This window comes from Ptychodera flava, chromosome 6 (genome assembly GCF_041260155.1).
Source record: "Ptychodera flava strain L36383 chromosome 6, AS_Pfla_20210202, whole genome shotgun sequence".
Lineage (NCBI taxonomy): Eukaryota > Metazoa > Hemichordata > Enteropneusta > Ptychoderidae > Ptychodera > Ptychodera flava.
Window position 1 is genome coordinate 44,143,479 of NC_091933.1, and position 25,321 is coordinate 44,168,799.

Here is a 25,321-nt window from a genome sequence, read left to right on the forward strand (position 1 = left end):
ATCGTTCATTTTACTAACAGAATTGAATGTAGCACTAAGAGTTCAAGCCCTGATGTCGGAGGTGATGTTGAAGTGACAGTCCGTGCCAATAATGGAGAAAATAGGACAGCTAAATATAGTGAGCAGTACACCTACAGGGTAAGATATCAATTAATAGAGAAATATTCTTTCTTTCAAGTACATTATTGGGTAAAGAATGTAATAAAATAGGTGTGATTTTTACAAAAAATGAATTGCTACATGTATAGGCACAGAGTTGTTTTCAGTCATAACAAATGATGAAAATTACAATGTATGGTACGAATGCCATTTCAGCATGAGTTTGAGTAAGGCAGTAAGCTGTATAGTGTACCAATGCCATGCCGATGTCGATGGAACAATTTAGAAAGTCATGCAGTGTGAGTGATCATATCATCAATTTAGTCTTCTGCACTGTTTGAAAAATCCTATTGGAATATGTCTATTTCAGAGCCGTGCTGCATTTTGTTTTTACCAAAAGTGAACAATACGTGTCTATTTGCGTGTACTTCAGAACATTGGCAATCAGTACATCATTGAAATTCCTCACTATGTAACAGCCATTTTGTTTGTTTGTTTGTGTCAATCACATTCATAGTCAGTGAATTTTTGACGAATATTACAAAACATTGCTGATAAAGTGGAGTGCAAAACGCATCTGATATTTCCTTTATCCCAGTGTCGTTGAGTAGCTCCAAATTTTCATAAAGCAGATAAGCAAGGCCAAAACAGCACAAACAAATTAGTGTCTTTCAGAGTATCTAGGATGGCTTTGCGTCACAGCCAGATGAAAACTAGTTATAGAAGTTCAAATTTGTCATCCATTTCTCCAATAATTAAAAGTAGATGACACAACTTTTAGTGATACTTTTTGTCACATAAGATTTGTATTATTTCCTCTCCTGTATTTGCATGTGGTCAAAGTTCACCTTACTAATATATAAGTCACCATAGATGTAACATCCCTGATATCACCTCAACGATGTCACTCTGCAGTCAAGCTGCTTGCCACCACTTCTGTGGCCAGCGTTTGGTCACCTTGGTATAGTCTGCCTACTTGCGGCTGTTGGATGCTGCCAGCTCTGTCTCTGTTGCCAAATAGTAGGCAAAAATGTTGTTTATGATTCATTCATTCGGTTTAGCAACTGGACTAGATTAAATATTACTGTCATCATCCTGTAGTATTGTAAAAAGCTGCATTTCCACTCAGTGTTCACACTGACTGATAGGCAGACGCGATGGTGGAGGGGATTTATGGTTCTCTTGGTCAAGGAATATGATCATGATAAGCAAAGATGGCTATTTAGATATTCAGACAGAAGCTTGTGATAATTGAATGCTCCAAATCCCCCTTGTTTGTAAGAAAGAGTTTTTACCTCTTGATAAACCATCATTCACATGAGAATTCAAAAACTCCCTCCCAGTGTATGCAAATGGCTGCGTCACAAGTAATCTCTCTATTGTGCACCCATGGTCCTGTGTCTTCCAGTTTAATGCATCAATTGTTTGTTTCAGTCCATCAAAAAAAAGTTTGATTACTATAAATTTCACATAATGGATTTCTCGGGTCAGACCATTTAAAGTTGATGTATGTTTTCATTGCCATATGATTCCATGGACAACCATTTTAGGGCAGCCGAAAGAATATATTTTTCCCAAATCCAATTGGAATAAGCATAGATTGCTTCAAACTTTGGTAGCTATGAAAAATTAACAAAAAACTGATGTGTGTTTTAGAAGTTAAATGTATTGGTTTCTGCCGAGTGTCATTGCAAGTAGTGTAAATTTAATCATTGTCACTGGAATCTGCTAGTGGTGGTAGGCTGTTTGGTCTGAAGAAACAAAATTAATGTCCATTTTTTAAGTCACATTTTTCCATGGTGTCCATTTTAGGTCTGAAATGCCATTTTTCAGCGACGTTAGGTCTTTGAATTAGCAACAGGGATGACATGATTTTTGTCCATCAACAACCTAAGTCCATCAAATTTCAATTGCCAGTCATAGCGATCATATATGATTTTAAAATGTACCTACATGTATTGTGAGTTACAAAAGACACACATGTACACAAGAAAATTACATTGTTTTGCTGAATCTATTGTAATGATAACATCAACATGTCTAGCAGAAAATCTGTGTTTTTTGACAATTGATAAAAATCTTTTCTTAACCTCAGCCCCATTGAAAGATGCTTGCTCTACTGTAAATGAGAATGTGTTCAAATGAAGTAATCATTTACCAAAAGTATACTGATGAAGAGTGATCATCAAGAACTGCAGTTCAGAATTTTACATGTTGGAGATGATAATAATTTGTTTTCATAAATATTACTTCTTGATGAATCACCCAATATCGTTTACATTAATTCCATGCAATACGATATTACAAGAGTACGTCTTTACTTTTGTATAGTACCATTAGGTTGTATCACTAATTTTGATGTACCAAGATGCATGGTGTTGTACACAAACTATATGCATGTGTGTTGTACATTGCAAAAGTTACCAACCATTACTTGATTCGCTTTGGTATTTGATGGACTATGCATCAGGATGTGTTCAAATACACTTGATATTGTGATCTTTAAGGCCCTGATACAGCTTTTGCGTACCGAGGTCACATGGTGGAAGGGCCCAAGTGTGTAAGGGCCTGTACACCGTAGGACTTAGGTCCCCAAAAGCCGTATCAGGGCTGTAAAGGTGTTATCATATACCTTATGGAATGATAAATATGTAGTTTACATAATATTCAGCATTGTTTTGGAGATTAAAAATGCGTGCGATATTGAACATTCATCACCAGTTGTATCAATTTTTTAGAAAAGCGATGACCGCTTCCCATCGCAGATTGACACATATATGATGACACCATTTGCTTACCTGTAAGCTGCAGAATTCTAGAACATGCAAATACATGCCTAATAAGTACATGTGACAAACAGAGATCCGTGCTGAAATCAAGGTGCAAGAAGAACAAAAGCTTGATGTCAATTTATTGTAATGTATACGGCCACGCACTTTAGTATACACAGGATTTCACTAGATTTTAGCAATATAACTATGCCACTATGATCCGAGCAAGCAGACATTTTCCTAATCTCGTGCTGGCTTTGTGTATGAATGGAACGTTTGCCGATAGCAACGTGCGTAGTAACCAGAATTGAGGTAGTTAAGAAATGCACGCGATTGCCCATATTTGGGTACAGGGCCAGATACATGTAGGGTACGGATGTGACGGCGCTTCCCCCATAGCTTTACACAGGCATGTGAATGTAGGTACAGGTATATGATAAAGTAAATTACAAGCTAAGGCCTGTAGAAGCTACAAGTATAGTATGCACACTCACGCACAAAATGTCATTGGCATTATTTTTGTTCTCTGAATCCAATAGCGAATTTTACACTTTTATTAACCCTTTAGGATCCACAGGTGCATGACTTCACTCCAAAGATTGGTCCTGAATCTGGAGGAACAATAGTGTCTATAAGTGGAGAGTATATTGATGCAGGGAGAATTATTGAGGCATCTTTTGATGGGTCACCCTGTCTCATAGATAGGTAGGTCATGTGGATAAATTCAAACCATTTCAAACCATGTAGTCCAGGAAATTACCCTAGGCTAGTAGTTTAGGTATCATGGCTTTTACCCTAGGGTAGCTGCTGAAACATTCTGGAAGATGCCAAAACTAGATGCATTGACAATTGCTGGAATTCTAAATCAGTTGGGATGTAATTTTGTATCAAGTGGTGCGATAGATTGAGTTATGCTGTACGTCTGAGAATAAAGGGCAGTTAAAGCTTGAAAGTGTATTTTAAATCATGTGCTTCTGTATATGTCTTAAATTGTAAGGTTGCAACGAAAGGAAACAAGTTCTCTAAACCCAAAATACAATGAAACTGGAGAAGTGGAAAAGCGCAGATTAGTATTAGCAACAATCTCAATGCCACCAAATAATTTAGGCTTTCATTCTCCCAAAAAGGAAATTAAGCTCATCAGTGAAATAATTTGAATTGCCTGGCAAATTGAATGGTTGAGATCTGTGCTAGGACAATATATTTTCTGTAGAAAACAAAACTTTAGCTCTGAAAAAATCATGTAAAATCTTCCATCAGCCAATATTAATAGCGTTTCTTTTGCTCAGTGTGTTGTAAGATTTTGTCTTGAATAGCAAAAGTGTGAACCAAACAAGAATCTAATATTTTTATTGATCAGTCTCTATGCTTTAAGACTTTTGATTGAAAGTCATATTGATACTACTTTGAAAGAATATCAATCAGGCCACCTTGATAACTGAATAAATCTTACATACTCAGTCCAATCAAATAAATTATGAAACATTCCTATTCAAAATCTAGAAGAAAAATCAGGGGTCATTTCTGCAAATTTTGGCAATACATACTTCATCTTTTTTGCACCTGTTTCCATGTCATAAATAGGCAATCTTTCATTCATATTTTGTAGCTGCTTGTATTTTAATTTAGGTCCAAAGAGATGTAAATTATAAAACACAAATTGAGTGTTATTGTACAAATATTGAACCACCGAAGAGCCATGAGCCTGATTAGAACTCCGTATCTTCTATCACACTGTTGTATTTGTATAATCAGCATGTTCTGAATGAATATGATGCAGTGTACAAACACAAGTCATCAAAACTTTTTAGTAAATCAACTTTTCACAGTTCATTCATGTTGTGTGACACCCCATCCTATTATTTCTCTGGCAGAATGGAGGATGTTTTGAATGAAACTCTTGTTCTATGCAATACCACATCTTCAAATATTACTGATACAGCCAAACTGACAATGTCATTTGATGGATCTGAACGCTTTGCTCCTGAGGAAAAAGAGTTCAAGTATACAGAGGACCCTACAGTTACAGAACTGGATCCTAAAGAAAGTATGCAGAGGTAAATTATATTTAAGTCTACGTAATGCTATGCATTCTTGGATGAAATTTTACATACCGGTACCTCATGTGGAACTTATCAGAACATCAATCAATATAAAACATAATGTATCCATGCCCACATGACTCCATCCTTATGATATTTACTGTCAGTTACGCTGTTGAAGGGTGAATGTTGTTAGTTTTAGAGATTTGCAAACTACATCTGGTCCTTGATAAGGAAAGTAAAATAAAGTAAACAAACGAAATGGCAGCTACTCTGCCCATACAATGTTGTTGACATAAAAATGTGGAGGGCTATAGGAACAAGAATATTTTATGCAGCCAAATATACCAGTAGTAATAATATAGTTATCATACATGCTGTGCCTGTATTGCCATTCTTCTATTGTTCAGACGGTACTGATATGAGCCCATATTTTAACTAGTGAAAATACGAATTATATTTTCACTGTAACCGAACTACTTACAGCGACGCGTACGCGTGACCTTCGCTGTATGCATGACCTCCGTTGGTATATGTACATATAAAACAGCTGAGCGAATAAGACAAATGACAATCCGAAACGTCATGGATTATGATTATGGTCAAAATTCTGTTGTTTGCAGTCACTTCATGGGCATTGCACTTAGGCACAAGTACAGTTGTACCAAAAACATACAAACAAACGTATTGAAAATTTGTATAATTTGCCGACACCTGTCAATTCACGGCCGGTCCCGTGGCGGTGCACGGTGCAGTGTTTTCGTGTCGTCTACGCTGCTGAAGATTACACCATGGATGTATGATTACACGTAATGATATTGGTTGACAGAGCATCATGATAGAATCGCTTTACGACAAGTTTCCTGTTGATGAGCTTAAAGTATCTGGGCAGTGAATTACATCGTTTACAGTCGTAAATGAGCCACGAAAATCCAACCGCACTGAAAATACTCGCGACAGACAAGGTTGAAGGTGCACATGATATTTCCGATTTGTACCTGTCAGTGCACAGGTCATGATCGTGTCTGGTGGCACCGATGCGGTGCGGGTTTCAGATACAATGTACCATCTAGGGAAAGTCAAACTTTCGCATAGGTTGTTCAAGGAAGTTTAGTTCTATTTAGGCAAGCCAGGAAAGAAAATATACAAGCAGACGACGGAAATACCTTTGAAATGTTTTATTCGTACAGCAACAAAATCACGAACGACTCACGAGGTACGACACTACAGCTTACAATGTACTCACTCCATGTTTTCACTAATCCGCTTACTGAGATGGTAAATTCTACATATTTGACGTCTGGGAACATGTATAATTCTTCGAGATAAACTGACTGGTACGGGTATAATATCCACTGTATGTGCATTCCCTTTGTCGCAGAGCTGCTTGCTCTCTGTGCTCTCAGCTGTTCATACTCGATAGAGTTTGAGCATGGCGCGAGTATTTTGACCTGATTTTGACGGCCTCATAACTTTCACGCAGGGATGAGGTAATGTATCAAAACACGAAAACACACTCATTTTACAAACTCCCGCCTATGTTTTACACCCACCGTCTTTTAAACTAAAATAAATCTTCTTCAAATTGTGAAAACCTGTGTCGACATCGTAATATCTAAATTGTCTGCTTTAAAAGTTCTCCATAAACACTCCTCTGAAGTGGAATGGCCCAATAGCGGAATAATATCAAGAAGTGATACGGTTGTCATCACTCCTCAGCAACCAACTTTTTTATAAGTACAGCCTTGAGGAAGCAAGGTCGATTTCAAGTTGATTTCGTCGCTAATTTTGGAGCGTCTGTAGGAAAACAGTCATCCAAAGCATGCATGTATGATAAAGGGGTTATTACACGAAGTTAGGGCGATACCGCGTCGTATTCTCGTGATGTGTCCGTATTTTGACTCGTTGCTGCGCAACTCGTCAAAATACGGACACATCACGAGAATACGACGCGGTATCGCCCAAACTTCGTGTAATAACCCCTATAGAATTTGTTGAGTTATCTTATTATAGTTCCGTTGAAGTTCATGTCATTGTTCTAAGCTCAGCTTATCAATGAGATAACAGTCTATCATCATCTAGCGGCTGACATCTGTTGTTGTCTGTCAACTGTTTGCATAATTTAATGCACTTTTGAAATTTTTGTGTTTTGATCAATTTCCTTCAGAAAATGCTTCTATAAAAATGTATGTATCGTACATGTACTTGCCAAGGTTATGTTTTTTTCTATCATTTGTAAAATATTTGGCATTGATATATGGTAAATTTGATATCAAGATCACCTGTTCCTTTTGTGAACTTGTAACAGTGTTTGTGTCAGATTCGTTTGTGCTGTAGAAGAGATTGCTTCAGCAGCACAATGACACTTGTGCTGATACGACACAGAATTATGGTATTCTAGTAAATTTAATTAGCTCTGAGTATTCGGATATGTGGTATGACAAAAAATCTGCCTTAACCAAAAGAAGTGCCCTCACACTGAAGGGACAATAATACTATGTTCTAGTACAGACAGTGTATTGAAGATATTGAATATTGTATTTTTTTCTAGCGGTGGTCGTACAATTAATGTCACAGGTACCCACTTCAAATCAATACAAGAACCATTAATGCTGATAACAACGTATAAACCTTTCCTGTCTGATGTAAGTATTTACATTTATGTGAATGAAGATCACGGTCTTGCGGAGGGATCTTGCATAAATAATATATATTTTATGGATACTGTACATTATTATACATCTACCATCGAGAACAATAGAATTTTGCGTGTGCTACAGCCATATGGAACGCCCGTTCTGTAACGCGTACGGTCTCAAGGCGCCCCATTCCCAGCGGCTGAATCTGCGCGTTTACTGTAGAACGGTTTCAAGGGACCCCTTGGACGAGTGCCAGAAAAAGTCTCGCGCGCGCTGTGCATGTACGTACATGTGTGTAGTGCACACAGTCAAAAACTTGCAGAAGCACGTCCGAGGTAGAGTTCCACACTGGTGCGATAAAATCGGAAGAAAAATTGTTGACATTGCACGAAACGTCCTCAAGCATCCTTTGCTGTATTTTCGTAATAACCTCATAATACCAGTACGGTAGTTTACATTTGAAGTTACTGTAATTTTATGCCAACATAGTCAAATATTTCCCTAAGGACCTCTCTTCCGTGACTACAGATTTTCAAGGCAAATTAAGTCTCAAGGTGAATAGTATTTCTACCTTCGTAATTCAATTGTAATTTGTAATTTTACAAAATGTTGTGAATTCAAGCAAAAAATGAAAATACAATGGAAAAAACCAGTTACTGCACCTTCGTTTCCATTTTCTTTAAAAATTTAGAACTTGAGAATCAGTCTGTAAAACATTTTAGGTCTATATCTAAGTATAAAAGAAGTTTGGGTCATTCTGTTTACTTTTGGAGGATATGAGAATTCAATGTTTCCAATGCTTCATGTTGTTTTTTTCCATCTTTCTTGTTGTTTTTTTTTCCATCTTTCTCTTTGTAGGAACCATGTGTTGTACATACGAACACCTTTATGCAGTGTATCACACCACCTGTAGACTTGACACAGTCACGACGTAAGAAGCGACAATCCAATTACACTGAGGTTTCTGTTGGATTTATTATGGACGCTGTTGAGAGTGTCCGTCAGCTTAATCTTGAATTTGACGTCGCAGTCGATCCAGAATATTACCCATTTGCAGAGGATGATAACATCCGAGAACATGAAGGTCAGGTTGTAATTCAGGTAATTTTCAAAGTACCTCTACATATTTTAGGTGCTTTTCAGAGATAAATCAAGTATGGAATTTTTCAAATCCAATTTTTCATTTCTGAACAGAGAGAGAACAGAGTCTGTTTAATTGTAGTTGACATGTAACATATTAAGCATTTGCAGTTACTCTTGAAATGGGGGACATATATATTGCTGGAATAAAGTTTACAAGTCTAGATTGATAGTGCATTGGAAATTTAACACTATTTAGGAATTAGCAAACATCTTTCATCTATCATGAGACACATCATTTTTGTTAGTGTAATAACACTTACTTGTATTGGTAGATAACCTTATTCATCAGAATGTAACGATGGACAAATACATGTGTTGTACTAATGAAATGTGTGTTAAAAATAAAATTATGTCCCTGTGATTTAGAAGCGTTGAAATACTCTAGCTTCTTTCTCGGTCAACTTTAAAGGGAAAAGATTTGGATTTGGCTTCCACTAGTGATGAGGTCTATGTCACTATTGGTCAAGAAGATTGCATAGTCGTTAGTTTGTCAGGAGTACAACTGAACTGTATAGCACCAGAAGAGCAACCACCAGCGGTAAACAAAACAGGCAGTCCAACTGACAATCGTCTTCCAGAAGTCAGAGTAAGTGTATTCTATTAGTATATGAAGTTAGTCTCAATGCAAAAATCAAACTATTTATTTAGCCAAGTGCATGAAAATTTAGTTTAGTGTAAATTCTAAAGTGTGAAACAGCGCAGTATGTTCTCAGGTAAGTGTACTTTTGTGTTGAAAAATACACCACATGATTTGTTTGTGCGAAATTTTTAATATAACACTCACCTGATTGCTACAAAACCTGCACTCCAATGTCAATAATATAAAGCTTAAAAGATGAGATGAAAAAAGGTTCTGCTTAAGTATGGAAATAATCTGTCACATGACGATATTGTATGGCATTTTCCTTGTCCAAAGAAAGTACTTATGAAAGTACCCTGATATTTTTCCTTTTTTAATTGCGATACTGAACCATGCATTGTTGAGTCATAATCACCATTTACCTTTGATATCCTGTTAGAATTGGATGCCAAGATGACATTGAACTGGTCCAATGATCACTTTCATTGAAGGTAATACATTACCAGGTCCATGGGACATTTGAGATTTACAAATTTAAGTAGGACCATCCTGAACCACTGATGTGATTGATCATTTTTATTTCAGGTTGAAGTTGGAAACTTACACTTCTACATTGGCTACTTGAGGTATCCCAAAATAGACAACCCTATACCAATTGAAATCATCGCAGGGGTTGCTGCAGCTGCTGGTCTCTTGATCATCATTATAATTATTCTCCTGGTTGTTTTCCAAAGGAGGGTTTCAAACAAAGACAAAGCATTTAATGATTTGCAGAAGAAGGCAGACAAGTTTCAACAAGATGTCAGGGATGAATGCAAGAGAGGTAAGTTGTATAGTCTTACTGACTGTTCTTATTATTGTTATTTCATGTTATTATATTGAGAGATATGTGCCTCATTGTTACTTGACCTGTATAAAATTTCTGCCACCTTTTATCCTGCCAAGCCAGTTAAAAGGGGTGAAGAACCAAACCATTTTCACTGACTTGGTATGTCACATACACAAGGAAAATTTGACTGATGTATGAAATTCAACATGGCCAGCCTGGTTTCCCCAGGCATTTACCTCAGGGCTTGCATGTTCATCAAGGTTTTGATATGGGTTTACTTTATGGCATTGTATAGCCTTCAGGTTTTGTTTTGCGTTTCGGGCGCATTTTAATATAGGGAAGAGGTTAGAAGTCGCATAGCAAACCAGGGGTTGTGAGATGGTTGAGTTTTATAGATGCCACATTTACTGTCGCCAGGCTTGTGTCATGTGACAGCCTCAACATATAAGTTGAATTGGCCCTAAGAGTACCAAAATCAGTAGTCTGATTTCATCACTGTATCCAAAGAAAGTACACTGAGGCAAAAGGTTCACACTCCATGGTAGAGCACATTTTCACTGGTACAAATGGTAGTATCTCAGTACATGTCTCATCAATCCCCGACTTACATTTGTTTATAGCATTTACTGAACTACAAACTGACATGTCCGATGTGACAAAGGACGTCCTTGATAGTGGCATCCCGTTTCTTGACTTCAATACCTATGCAGTGAATATGATGTTTGCTGGGCAAAGTGATCACCCAGTATTGCAAAGGGGAGCAGAAGTAAGTGTTGTATGTTATTTTCAATATTGGAACGACTTTCAAAAAGTTCTACAAGATGTATACGCATTTAAGGATTATTTTATGCCATGTTTTGACTCCTTTAGAGAAGAGATATAGGATGGATTGAATACATTGTTACCTAGCTACTAAAAGTTACACTTGTAAATTGGTAAACATCATTTCTGTGAATGCAAATGTGCATTATTATTTGTGTTGTTCAAAGTATTGCTGTTTTTATTACATGTATATATATCTGTCCAAAGTTTGTAGCTCTATTGACAACCCATTTGATCATGTCTAGAGACCTCTTATACAAGTATTCACAAATCACCTTCCTAAGTTGCAAATATGGACAAGGATTTCGACTTACCGATGGATGTCAACTTATATGCATGCAGAATTATCCAACATAGTTGCCTGGAAATCATTTGCCATAAGTTTAGTGTCTATCATGAAACATACCGGTACATGTAACAAATTATGCTCTATTCATGAAAACAGATAGTCTGGTACAAAGATAGGCAAAACTTCAACTTGAACACTGAAGAATACTTTGTTAGATTTGTAGATATCAGTTACATTCCATCCAATTGTAATGGAATCAGCAAATTGTATAGTTTGTGTTTGTTCATATAAAAAACACTGGAATTATTATTGCATCAGTTTTGTACATCATCATTTCAACTTCAAGTTGAGTCTTGCAGTTATGTGTTTGACATGATCTTTTTTTGAAGTCTTTAATCCAGATTTCTATGTTTTAAAACATTGCCCCAAAGTATTAAAGCAGAGCTGTGTTGTTGCTCAATAGGTTGTCGCTTACTTGTTTGCAATTGTCTTTTTGCAGATCACAAGTGGTACTCATGCAGGATTAGAGGAGTTCTATTCTTTGCTCGCCAACAAGAATTTTTGCCTGGTGTTCATCCGTACTCTTGAGGAGCAGAAAACAATGACAGTGAGGGATAGGTAAGTAGCTTCAAAAAGATGAATATGACCATTTTATGCCTAATTTTCATCATTTGATCTGCCATTTGTCAATATGAATGCAGGGTCTTTATGATAACCGCCTGAATATTAGTTAGGTAGGTGTTATGTAGTTGCATGGTCAAGTGTGTTGTTGCAAAATAAAAGTCATGTTCATCTCATCCACCTCTTATCATTTACTGTTAGCAAGGCACAGTACAACTTTATCTATGCTAGCATGTGAAGTATTACTTAATCACAACTAAGTTTTCCTTATTGCAATTCTAATAAGTGTTCAATAAATTTAAAAATATGTAAATTTCAGTGTACTGTAGTGTACTTGCCACTGATTTTCAGACTTTAAGTCATGTAATTGTTAGAAACATTACACACCAAGTCAATCATCAATCATCAATCATCAAATTTATTTCACCAGAAAGAAAAAACAACTACAACACAAAAACAAATGTCAAAGTATACCACGTTACAATGTTTCTGGTGAGGACCATGGAAATAGTCCATAGAGACTAATCTAGTCCATGGCCCGAATCTCAAAGAAAAAAGTATAAGAAAGCAATCATACGTACGTATATGAGACAGACGGGTGTCAGCAAATGAGTGGTAATTGTAATAAAAAAAATAAATAAATTGTCAATCAGCAACAACAAATATATAAATATAACACTAAAATAAATATGACACTAGAGTTTGTAAAATTAATTTAGTAAATAAGAATGCAATTCCGTTTTGAATAAACTTCTGGATTCTAGTTTCTTTAATGAAAGTGGTAAAGAGTTCCAATGTTTGGTAACTGCATACGTCATGTTATGTTGAATAATTCTAAGTCTCAGTTGTATGTGGGGCTCGAATATTATTGTCGGTAATTGAACGTGTTAGATAATCATGAGAGACAAGGTCAAAATAACGATCAATTCTATGGGGTAAATTGTTATGCTTTAAGTCAAAAATAAACATACATGAGTAATATTTACTTAACTTGTAAATATTCAAAATATGTAAATTTCGGAACAAAGGCTCAGAATGAGCATGAAAATCGGAGAAGGTGATTAAGCAAACTAGCTTTTTCTGAAGAAGGAAAATTGGCTCAAGGTAATTCTGATAGGCGTTTCCCCAAATTTCAGTACAGTAGGATAAGTGGGGCAAAATAAAAGCGTTGTAAATATGAAGAAGAACAGATTTTGGAACAAAATGTCGAATTTTTGAAATAATACCAATTTTTGGTGTAATAGCTTTTACAATTCTCTGAATGTGTGATTTCCAGGAAAATGAAGAATCAATATTTACGCCAAGATAACCTGCTGAAGAAACTTTTTTAATAACTGTAGTACCAATACGCAAGTTACCCTCAAAAGTAACCCTTCTCTGGGGTGTTTTGATAATCATATAGTTTGTTTTGTCTGCATTTATGGTTAATTTATTTCCCTTATACCATTTGTCGATCTCATTAAGTTGAAAAATGACGTCATTCAAATTTATTTGCTGGGCACATACAGATCTAAATATGTTTGTATCGTTGGCAAACAGCCTAAAATTAAAATAAGTGGTATATATAACACATTTCACACCTATCATTTTTGAAGATGATACACAATTTACCATCCCACATAAAAAACTTAAAGCCACAGTAATGCTAACTTTGCGCTATTTTTTCATGCAAAAATTAACCGTTTTTCCTGTACATTCATTGTGGAATGTTGTTAAGGTAAGAAATAAGCAAAATTTCTTCTGCTTTAATGACATACAAACAATATTGCCCATTGTCATTGAAATTCAGTGCACATTTGTTTACAACTGCCATATGACGGAGAATGCTGGTGATAATGATATCATTGGCCATGCAAGATGTCTTTGATCATGCTGCCTATGTGATAAAAATGCATGTCTGTGTTTGCAAACTGATTTTCTGTTACTTATTTGTGGCATTCGCATGGTTGGCCTAGTTAACTGTGATAGGCTGAGTTGGCAAAGCACAGTCTCGCATTCATTTTGTACGACCGTGGTCACTGTAGCCCACTGACCATGGCACAGCTTTCAGAGAGGTTGCTCACTGCAGCCACTAAACACCAAGATTTCATGCTCTTTTTTGTGAAATAATTTAAGAATTACTATGTAAGCTAAGTTATGTGACAATACTGTTGTATCAGAAACAAGGACACAAAATATTGTCGAGAAGGTAAAGATTGCGCCGTGCCGTTGTTGCCTTGTATAGCCGCCATGAACATTTATATATGTGGTGATGTTTAGACTCTCTCAGGGTACTTTTTCCTCCATTTGGAGTGGTTGTGATCAGGATGAAGTTGTCAACCTGGGCTTTGCACTGTACTGTGGTGAATGTGACTTATATTTAGGGTGTACATTCTCATGATATGATTAACATTATATTACGGTACTTAGTCTACACATTTTTTGTCCATAATATGTGACACCGTACAGTTGTTCTGTATCATCACCTGTATATCCCATCAAGGAATCTAAGAACATGTAGGGATGTATCATTTCGGATGACTGGTGGAATATACAAGTGAAGTAATAAGTAAAAATCCTTTGATAACATGCTGTTGCAATTGAATCGACAACGGTGGAAATTTAGTTAACCTGAAGTGGATGATTGTTATAGACTGTAGACAGACAGACATGTATGTCTACAGGCATTTGTTCACTTTCATTCATGTCATCATGAGCATACTATGGTCATTAATGCAAAAACGTAAGTCTCTTTTAATACGAGAGACAACTTTAATATAATCCTCATTTGTGTTTTTGAAGATAACTTTTATGAATTCAAAGATCGGGAAAAACATTTTGCATAGTTCATCATTTACTTTATTTGATTCTCTTCTCTTTCTGTGTGTTTTAGTGACAAAGACTTACGTTTTATACCTCATCTTTATTTTACAGAGTCAATGTTGGTTCTCTGTTGACAATAATTCTTCAGGGAGAAAAGAAAATGTCGTATCTGACTGAGTAAGTTAGATGTTCAACTTATGATAACTGAGACCTTACCATTAAAGTTTAGTGTTCTAAATAAAATTTTTGCTCCATGTACCAGTATTGTCCCTTGTAACGTACAGTGGTAATCTACATGTACACATTTTTACTAAATGTTTTCTTTGCAATACCACATTCCACTGAATCGTTTTCAATAGCGCTGATTGCAAATAATGTCAATTTTCTTTCATTAATATATAAACATATTTGTCCACATTTTCCGCAAGGACGATGAAAGTAAAATGTCTGAATGTTACAGTGGATACTAGAATCTCATTAATTGATGACCCAGACTACAAGCTGCCATAACAGCCTCGCATGCAACAACAAAATGTGTCTGAATTTTAGGCGATGGTGTCTGATGTCGTGCATGTACAGTTATATTTAGTAATAAACCTGAAATTGCGATCAGCGCTCTTGTCTAAAACAGCTTCTTCAGCCACTATACTTGCTCTTTGACAACTTGTGATTATATGATTTGAAGAAGAGGAGGATCCAGATTTAGATACAAAATAATCTCACCTTGATATTTCTAGGTCCTCCAATAGTTGCAAGCAACAATGCAAAATGAAAAATTTAACGGCCCTAGTGTTAATGTGGCCAGAGTTATTCATTGCCAAACTGTTGCTTGGCCAGTATTTCTTATCCTGACTCAAGGAACGATGGACTGTGATAAATTTACCCTTTACAGACATTTCAAAATGTACCATCTGATCAGATGTTCTGATGAAAGTGGAACATTGATGTATTTAAAGTGAATGCCAGACTTAAACAGTATACCTGATTTACTTTTTTATCACCAAAAGTAAAGAAATTAAGATTAGTTATGGACACATGTACAACTAAAACGATTAAAACCATCCATTAAGTATAAAACACCAGACAAGGCCATTTAATCCATAATGGGATAGTGACTGAAAGATTATGATTTCTTAACAAAAACATTTCATATGTACTAAAATTTGTATCCCTAAGATGGTTTGTCAGCCGTGTTTTTATTTGTTCTGTGCAGCGTGTTGAAGGTGTTACTGGCTGAAGCAGCTGAGGAAGCAGAGGAAGACAATAGAACTAAATCAATGTTGAGGAGGTAAAGTCAGTCTCAAACAAAGTTTTAAATCATTTTAGTTCTCAATGAAAACATCATCTGAACATTTTAAGGCTTTTCTACCAGGTATGAAGAACTGCATTACAAATGTGTTACTCTTGAGCGTATACAGTGTCACATCTTATCGTTGTCTCTGGAATATGACCACTTCCTTTCATATCAAGGCGTATGTAGGGAGGGGTGGCATGTACATGTTGTGACTGAGACCCGTGTGAAACTCAATCATGTTGTTTCTACCTAAAACTTCATTTGAATATATTTACCTGAGTTGTGTGCTTTGTGTGCTTTATTTGTTTCAAATAATAATAGGAATAATGTTGTTGCAATCATTTGTAGGGCATGTCATTATGTTTACACGATGTACTCGGGGTTTTCTCTCGACTGTGCGATGGTACAAATTATGAATTTCGAGCCATTGTCTGCCCTGAAAAAGTTACTGATAGCGCAGAAATGGCGCACAAAACAAAGCAAGCAAAGACGTCCCCATGTATGAGGGTGATGCAAGTGTTAGCGAATCGATCTGTGAATTTGCTGTTGTTAGTCATACTTCCTCAGCAAAGACAAACTATCCCTGCGATTCAGTTTTGGTGACATGCATGACGTGGAGTGTACGCTTTGAAAGGAACAGCCAACGATGTAGCTACGGTTCACTCTCCATGGATACTAGAGCAATTTCATGTTCATATTTTGATAGCGGTAAAGTTTGAAAGCAGAACTTGAAACACTGTATCAATGACAGAATTCTGGAATCTTGACCGTGATAATGAAACACAATCGTTTGATCCATGCATATTTCCAGGGATTTAGTACTCACCCCCAACTGACCCAAATCGTATGCAAGGAAACACGTACATCAAAATCTGAGTCAGGGAAACCTTTGAGTTATAAATGGCAGAAGATGGAGAGTAACCTACATGTAGCACATCACAAACTGACAAATATCATGTCGTCGATGTTAGTACGGGCACCATGCGACACAGACGACAAAACTGAACTGGGTAACAATATGATATCGGGGAAGTGCTTACTGGGAAGGCAAAATTAACATCAACAGTGACTGCCCCCTAAAATGTCAAGTCTGCCCCCAAATTTTGATGAATGGGGCTGAAATCGCCCCTTTCAATTAACGTGCAGAGAAAATACTGATGTACTTGTATATCAATTTACAGAACTGAGTCAATCATGGAGAAAATGCTGACAAATTGGTTTGTGCTTACACTGTATCCATTTATTAAGGTAAACATTTTATCATATCATATAGTTCACTCTGACAATGAACGCTATTACTGTCATTTTAAACAGAAAATCTTTCATAAATGCAGGGAATAGTACTGGTTGCATACCAAACTACAGATCACACTGGTTCTTGTTGTGATCATGCTAATAACAGTACTATAATTATAATGTAACATGACATAAACCATTCCCAGCCTTGCTCTACTGTGATGCCTAGTTTAATGATTAAAACATATTAAATCTTCAAAGTTACTCATTCTTGGCACCAACCAACAACACTTCAAATTTCAGTGCTTACATGAATGCGCTAAGTTGACAAAGAATAACAAGAATAAGTTTTCCTTGTACATACAGATCTGCGCCGGAGAGCCTATCTTCATGTTATTCAAAGCCATGAAATATCAGATTGATAAAGGACCAATGGATGCCATTGAAGGCCTAGCAAAGTATTCTTTGACTGATAAATACCTACTAAGGGAAAACTATGATCCAGAGATGCTGGTATGTCAGTTAATGAAATTATCACTAATCTATAAGGTCAATATCAAAATACATTCAAAAGTCAATGTTTTGTCACTGTATTCAAACCAACCAGAGTTTTTAATGTGCAGCTCATTTAACAATGTCAATGTCACAGTATACTTGAGCAGACATCTTCTCATCAAAACTTATCTTTTCCAACTTCATGATCTTTTCTACTGAAATGCAACTTTCAACAAAGAGCAATAGAAATTTAATGATAATTGCTTTATTGTCAGTAGTGATTGACCTTTTGAACCCTTTGAAAGTTTGAATCTGATTCCATGCTAGCTTGTTACATGTGTTTGTTGTGTTGATGTTAACTGAAATCATTCTCTTTACAGACCATCAACGTTGTCACTACTGAAGACGGCAGATCTGAAGCCATTGCTAGGGTACTTGATGTGGATACTATATCCCAGGTTAAAGACAAACTACTGGATGTGATCTACAAGAACCATGCCTACTCCAAAAGACCATCAGTTGAGGAAATTGACCTCGGTAATTCTAACTTTCAGTTCACGTTTCTCTGATTATACTAGGTACCAGGGTTTTGTTTCACAGACCAAAATACCTGTACTTATAAGGACTCCTAAATGTTTTATCTCAGCTATGAGGGCGGCATGATTCTAGGCAGTAATTTTAATTGGTTAGTGTAGCTGTAAAGTTCACATATGTATAAGAAGGAGACTATTATCTTTTTTGAAATGAATTGTGACGTTATTACAGAATGGAGAGGTGGAAGGCAAGGTCAAGGACGCATTATCTTGCAGGATGATGATGTGTCTTCAGAATTGATTGGACAGTGGAAACGATTAAACACTCTGAAACACTACAAGGTAATCAATATTTTGTATATGGTATAGTAATAGCATATTGCTTTCTATCATGTGACAGCAAAGACGCGTGTGATTTGGTATACCAATGTGAGGTTATCGTATAAGCTGAAGTCGGTGGCGTCTGTATGTATGTATGTATGTATGTATGTATGTATGTACCAGTATGTATGTATGTACGTATGTACAGTATGCCCGTCAACATCCAAAACACGCGAACTGCTGCATGTTTCAGCTTGGTATTTGGTATGTGGATGCATCCTGGGCTATAGATGGGATTTTGTTAAAATAAAGTCTGCATTGCCAAAATTATGCAAATGAGCTTACAAAATGTGAAAATGGTCAAAAATTAATAACTCAAGAACCACTGTTTTGATTGCTTTGAAAATTTTTGTGCAAGTACCTTAAGTGAAACTTATACAGTTTTATGAATATCGTGAAGATATCTTTAATTTTGTATTTTTGCTGAATTTTTTGGTGATTTTTCTCATTTTAAATAAAAATTATTATTCTCTGAAACTGCCAGCCGGGCCCCACAATCACTCTCAAATTTGGGTTGGATGTTTTGGAGAGTTACTCTTCTAATTTGTTGAAATTATGACAAAATTGGGAAAATTACTATTTTGGGGCAATTTTTGTCATTTTTGGTCAAAAAATCTTAAAAAGTATTCTCTTTTTAAAGTCCCTGGACAGACAGCTTTTATATTTGGTACACAGATGTCCAGAGATGACAATAGTTAGATATGTGGAAATTGTCCTGAAATATACAAATTTGTATTTTTAAGACAATTTTGTCATTTTTGGTCAAGAAAACTTGTTCTCAAAATTACTTGTCTGATAACTTTGTAATTTGGTATAAAAGTCCCGAGGGATGTTATTAGATAAATTTTCTGCTCAAAGTGTTGCGAAACTGCCAAATTTGTATATTTTAGGTAATTTTCTCAGTTTGTGACCTTAAATGACCTACACCAACCCAGGATATGTTGTGAGACAGTTTCGAAGGCTGTGAACATAATTTTGTCATATATGGTATCAATTTGTAGGAAAATTTGATCCAGAAAACAAAGCTGAAATGAATTTTTTCATTGCGGACCAATTTTTGCAACTTTTCTACGTAAGACACATAAGAACTGATGAGAATTTGGATCCAGGATAATTCCAGATGTTCGTAATCACCGCCCACAGAGGAAGGCATTTCACTATCTGTAACTAACTTAAGTGCTGTTTACATTAGAATGATAGCACTCATAGCATTAATTAAAAAATTCCCAAGGTTGTAAATACATTTACTGCCAGCTGGCCTTATGTAATACCAAGGGGTTGAGCATTTGATATTCAGGAGGGGGTAGGGTCTAGAAGATTGATGAGGTAGCATTACTTTTTTACCAGATCCCTTGTACATTTTTTCCCCACTCCCACCTTTTCTTCTTATCAAGCCTTCTCTGGCTAGTTTGTGTTGTTGACATTTGCTTATGTATTTAGGATCTGCTTGTCCCATTGCTATAGAAGTTGATATGCATGTTCCTAAAGATGACCTCCAGTACCTAAGTTGGAGACCTTATTTGCTTTTGTCATTCTTGTTTTTCTGGTTTAAATATTTCTCGAATGGACCAATTCAAACCGAATGTGAGCACATAGTGTCCTTGACGGTATTTTTAGCTACTATAGACTATAGTCTATAGAAGCTATTGGGATGGGTATCCGTCCAGCGTCCGTCGTCAGTCTGTATGTATGTATGTATGTATGTATGTCCGTTTGTGAGGCGTCCGTCCACTCAAATATCTTGAGAACCGCAGTACTTACTGATTTGATATTTGTTGTGTAGATGAAAAATATGATTTTGAGAAACTATTTTTTTTAATTTTTTGATATTGTTGAAAATAGGCAAATTAATGCCAAAAAAGGTGTTTTTGGTAAAAAATCTTCTCCTTCATAACCGCTGGTCAGACAGCTTTGTTATTTGGTATACAGGTCCCTAGGGATAACCCAACTTAGATTTGAACAAATTGTGATGAAATATGCAAATGCGTATTTTTAAGGATTTTTTTGTCATTTTGGTCAAAATTTGACTTACATTGTATGTAATTCTTGTACTGTGTAAACCCTATCAATTCACCAAGAAAAAAATAATTAATATGATTTTAAATAATTGAATTAATTAGGAAATCATCAAAGCCAAAATAATTTTAGTGTAGAATTATCAGAAAGTTCAACTTTTTTTGACAGTTCACAGTGAAATGCTTACCATCTTGGAGGATTAAAACATGTAAAGGCAACTTTCCTGAATCCCAACTTTGACATATTCTGAACCGTCATTTATTGTGCCCTGTATGTTATCTAAAAGAAATTGCTCAAAATAGTCAATAGAGATAGAGATAGAGAAAGTTCTAATTTTCATTTATGGTTGACTTGGTAAGGATAAAATAAAATTACTTTTTGAGGAAAAAAATAGAGTGGTCAATTAAAAGAGTGGTCAAAGTGATAGGGTTTTTATGGTGCTGGGCTGTAAGATTCCTCATGTGCTATTTATAGCAATTATGCAATCTGTGTAAACAGTGCAATGAAAGTTACATGATTCCTTATAATGCTTTTGATGACCTTGAACTTCTTAAGTTTCAAACATTTGTCTCTTCAGTGTGCTTTCTCTTAGTATGTACAGTCTCAACTTATTCATCAGAACTCACTTACAATGTTAATCAAAGATATCCACCTTCTTCATCAGTACATGTGCCACAAAAGGTTCTTCTCTACATAACACAGCAGAGCTCTGTCAACTGTTGAGTTGCTTGTTCTTTCAAAACTGCTGGTCAGACAGCTTTAATATATGTATTTGGTTTACAAGTCCCTAGGATGACCCAAGTGAGATAATTTCATACAGTCAGGAAATACTTAATTTTGTATCCATGTCTATAGTAGCTTCAGGGACTTTGGCCCTATGTTTTAATTTTGCTACTGATTGAATAAATATACATTGAACACCGTACTAGTGAATGAGTTAGAATGCTTTGTTATTTTTCATGCATGTGAAGTCAAAATCATTTGAAACTTTGGTGTGCTGAACTACACAATTTGGTATGGATACATTAGTCTTGGTAGAGTGCACTAGTTGAACCCTGAAGAGATAGCGTAGGACTTTAATAAATTCTAATCTGTGTGGTTGCTTTTATAGAGATCATACAACAGTAATTTTGCAGCAATTTTTTGATCAACCTTTTCCAGTTCTTGTTACCATTTTAATGTTATTACCTCCTCATTGGCTGTAGGTACCAGATGAAGCTATCATGGCTTTGGTGAATAGAACTGAACAGGCTAACGGTGGCATCAGAACCCCAATAACACCCCCAAGTGAATATGGTGAGTCTCCTATTATGTCATCATTCATACTGTATTCAACCCTCTTCTGATTAACAAATTTGCATTTAACTCAGAATGATACAAAGATTGCGATTTCAAGGTTTCTTAATCTTTTGATTCATTCACTTCTGTTCAATATGAAACCCTTTCCACAAGCTAAGCTACTGAAATCATATTCAACTTGATTATTGCTACAGCTGATGTTATTCAACTTTACCTGCCCAGTTATTTTACTTTATTAAAGAACATTCTCCTCAAACCATCGTTTGGCCAGTTGGATGGCATATCTTAACCTTATATCTGCAGGGCTGTCCATGTTGATTGAAATAAAGTCTTGTTTCATTTATATGATTTTCACTGCACTGGCTTTAAGGATTAAAGTTTTAAGGATAAGGCTTATTCAATGTTCATCAAAATAATTTATTTTTGAGGGGGTCATCATTTAGAAATTACTTAACTCTACAATCTGTTGCAGACTTCATAAATTTCCATAACCCTGATTTACCACCTGATGAAGCAAAAGACAAGGAACAACCAAAGGCAAAAGATGAAGAGGAAGGAACAGGAATCAAACGATGGCATCTTGTGAGTTTTTAACTTTCTATTCCCTCATGGCACACCACAAATAGGCATTTTTTGTCACACTCAGATAATTGACAGTATGGTCAACAAACTTCATATCAGAGATTATAACATCATGAAAACTCATGAAAGGTCATATGAGTAATATTTTTTTCAATTTGGGCATAGAGGAGAATACTTTATTTGTATGATAAGGAAAAAAGAAGGAATGAGAAAGAATTAAAAGAAAATAAATCCATGGAAATGATAAGATACTTTTGAAGGAGCTTATACAATGTAAAAAGCATCAATTAATGTAGGAAGATTCAATTTTTATGTTTCTTTGTATCTGTCTGTTGCAGATCAAGATCAAGGGTGTTGAGAAGAAGCGTAAAAATTTTCGGGAAAGAGCAGTAACCAGGGCCAAGTCCATGTACAGACCAGAGAGGGTGATCTCTGAAATCTTTCTGTTACAGCTGGTGACAACTAAGGTTAGCTTTTATACAAATGTTTAACTAAATAAAAAAGTAGGCATGTCGGTTTTGAAAATAAAGCTACCTTTCATCTCAGACTGCAACATGTTTTAAATGTGTGCCTCAATAGATAAAATGAAGAAAAAACATTCCATCTTTGAATTTTCAAAAATTCATATTTAATACACCAATAAAGGAAGAGACCTTGGAAGGAAGGAAGGTGATGTGACAATGATTGTGAGGATGGATTTGGGACATTTAGCACACTTGTAAAGTTGCAAGTTTGACTTTAGTTAGGTCAATTACTAGATGCTTCCAACCAATCTATAGTCACTGTGGTAGTTTTTTTAATTTTAAACATCAAGATTTTGACACAGAAACAGCTGTATTGGACACGTACTCTCAAGATTGTTTTTGGTCCAACAAAAACAAGTTTGATTGATAGGTCGGTTTTGGTCCAGAATGTATCTGCATCCATTCAGTTTTCTCAGACATGATGGCATGAACAGTGCAAGAATTCGAGATTTCAAAAACTCATTATCACCTGTATTTGAATGGCCATTTGTTGAAATCAAAATGTTACTCATCAACAAAAATATTTTAGAGTATATTACTTTCATGTTTCTTGTACCTTTCACCCTATATTAAACTGATATAGTAGTAATGTACTAATGTTGATAGTAAATCTGTCATATTCAGTCGGTGCTATGAAATATACACCAGCAAATATGTATACTTTATTCATATCATAACCATTTTCGGTATGCATGTCTAAGAAATGTGACTCCGGCATGTTGCCAACACAGTTTTTTTCAAAGCAATATTTCTCATCAAAGATGACAAGGAAACCCCCTCACACTATATATTTTCAAAAAGCAGAGACTCTAAAGTTTAGTATGGTAGCAGTAGTTTACTCAAAGGATGAATTGGGTGTATATTTGGGGTAAAAAACCTCAATTTTGGTATTAATGATAAAAATTAATTTAAGTCAAAAACTTGACGCTATTTTCTGAAATGTAATATTTCACTTGAAAGAAGAGTATATGTAGAAAAAAACGACTATTTTATTTGGCATTATTTATCCTCATTCTAAAATGGCAAGGGTTTAAACACTGACACTCAAAAAAATTGATTAAAATCATGATAAGCAAAATTAAAATGCCTCTTATTCGAAATGTAATAACTTTATTGCCAAACAAAATAGTCATTTTGTTATATAGCATTTAAAGAACATAATGTGAAAATTTCAGAAAATTTGACCCAGCCAGAGTGGAGTTAAATTCTTTGGAAATTTCGAAATTGGGAGGAAAAAGAAGCCAGAAAATCGGGTGATTTGCATACATTTGCATAAATTAACACTTCTTTATCATGTAACTTTCGAATGCTTGACAAGCTACAAGGTGAACCCAACCAATATTATAATCTTTGATTAACAAATTAATTAACATTGAATCAATATTTGCATAAAGTTATTTTGAGCAAAATATGTTGTGTTGGGTGCATCGCCCCCTTAACTTTTCACTAGAATGTTGCAAATTTTAGCACTTAAAATTCAAATTTATGTACTCTACAAATAATACATGTACCATATATATTTAGTTAAAATTATCATGTGCTTCATTTGGGGTTTATCTTGTGATAGTCATTGGTTGCGATATAAAGCCATAACTATGTCTTTTCAATGAAATATTTTTTGTTTCATTTCACTGAAACAGGGAACAGTTCAAGAGTTTGTGCAGCATGTATTTGATGCTTTACTTACATTAGACAAGCAACAGTATCCAGTTTTTCCACCTCCTGTCAAACATATGTTTGATTTCTTGGACGATCTGGCTAAGAAACATGGTGGAGATGATGATGATGTGGCTCACATCTGGAAGAGCAACAGGTTAGAATTCACTTCATTTACATTTTCTTCCAAGGAAACCATTTGCAACACACATGTATGTATTCTTCATCTTGATAAGAAAGTGAAACAGGTTGCAAATACTTGCAGTCACCCTTATATCATGGATACCTTAAATGGGGATACATCAGAAAAATTAACAAATTAATGCAAAGTTGTGGGTCTTTCTAGATTCCCAGGCTGCTATTATTCTCAATGTTGATAATTTCTGAATTTAGGAAACAAGTTCCATAAAAGCTGACAAAAAGGCTAGGAGAGATAATCTCTTTGGAATTAAGGTAACACTGTAACCAAATAATCCAGTAATTGGCCATTGGATTCAAACCCAAATGTACAGCACCTGTTGACATTGAAAAAACATCAGCAGATAAAAACCACAAGAAGTAATTCCCAACCCTGAAAAGAACAGAGGTTTAGCTAAGTTGTTGTAATTTTCTTGTTGTGACTGTTCCCCACACTGTGAGTTTCATGAGGAATTGCACATGCATACTCA

The 25,321-nt window shown here is 35.6% G+C and overlaps 1 protein-coding gene across 2 annotated transcripts in view; it reads left to right on the forward strand.

Annotated features, from left to right (window-relative positions):
• Positions 1-25,321, forward strand: part of LOC139135912 (plexin-A4-like) — a 195,948-nt gene that overhangs the window by 164,411 nt on the left and 6,216 nt on the right. For both annotated transcript variants that reach the window (XM_070703688.1, XM_070703687.1), the window contains exons 15-33: positions 21-138; positions 3,439-3,575; positions 4,745-4,927; positions 7,464-7,557; positions 8,410-8,652; positions 9,104-9,280; positions 9,860-10,097; positions 10,724-10,869; positions 11,714-11,832; positions 14,749-14,814; positions 15,851-15,925; positions 17,113-17,179; positions 17,534-17,680; positions 18,043-18,199; positions 18,428-18,537; positions 21,798-21,888; positions 22,364-22,473; positions 22,812-22,940; positions 24,638-24,810. In XM_070703688.1, the coding sequence (XP_070559789.1) occupies positions 21-138; positions 3,439-3,575; positions 4,745-4,927; positions 7,464-7,557; positions 8,410-8,652; positions 9,104-9,280; positions 9,860-10,097; positions 10,724-10,869; positions 11,714-11,832; positions 14,749-14,814; positions 15,851-15,925; positions 17,113-17,179; positions 17,534-17,680; positions 18,043-18,199; positions 18,428-18,537; positions 21,798-21,888; positions 22,364-22,473; positions 22,812-22,940; positions 24,638-24,810 (2,580 nt within the window). The remainder of the gene's footprint in view (positions 1-20; positions 139-3,438; positions 3,576-4,744; positions 4,928-7,463; positions 7,558-8,409; positions 8,653-9,103; positions 9,281-9,859; positions 10,098-10,723; positions 10,870-11,713; positions 11,833-14,748; positions 14,815-15,850; positions 15,926-17,112; positions 17,180-17,533; positions 17,681-18,042; positions 18,200-18,427; positions 18,538-21,797; positions 21,889-22,363; positions 22,474-22,811; positions 22,941-24,637; positions 24,811-25,321) is intronic.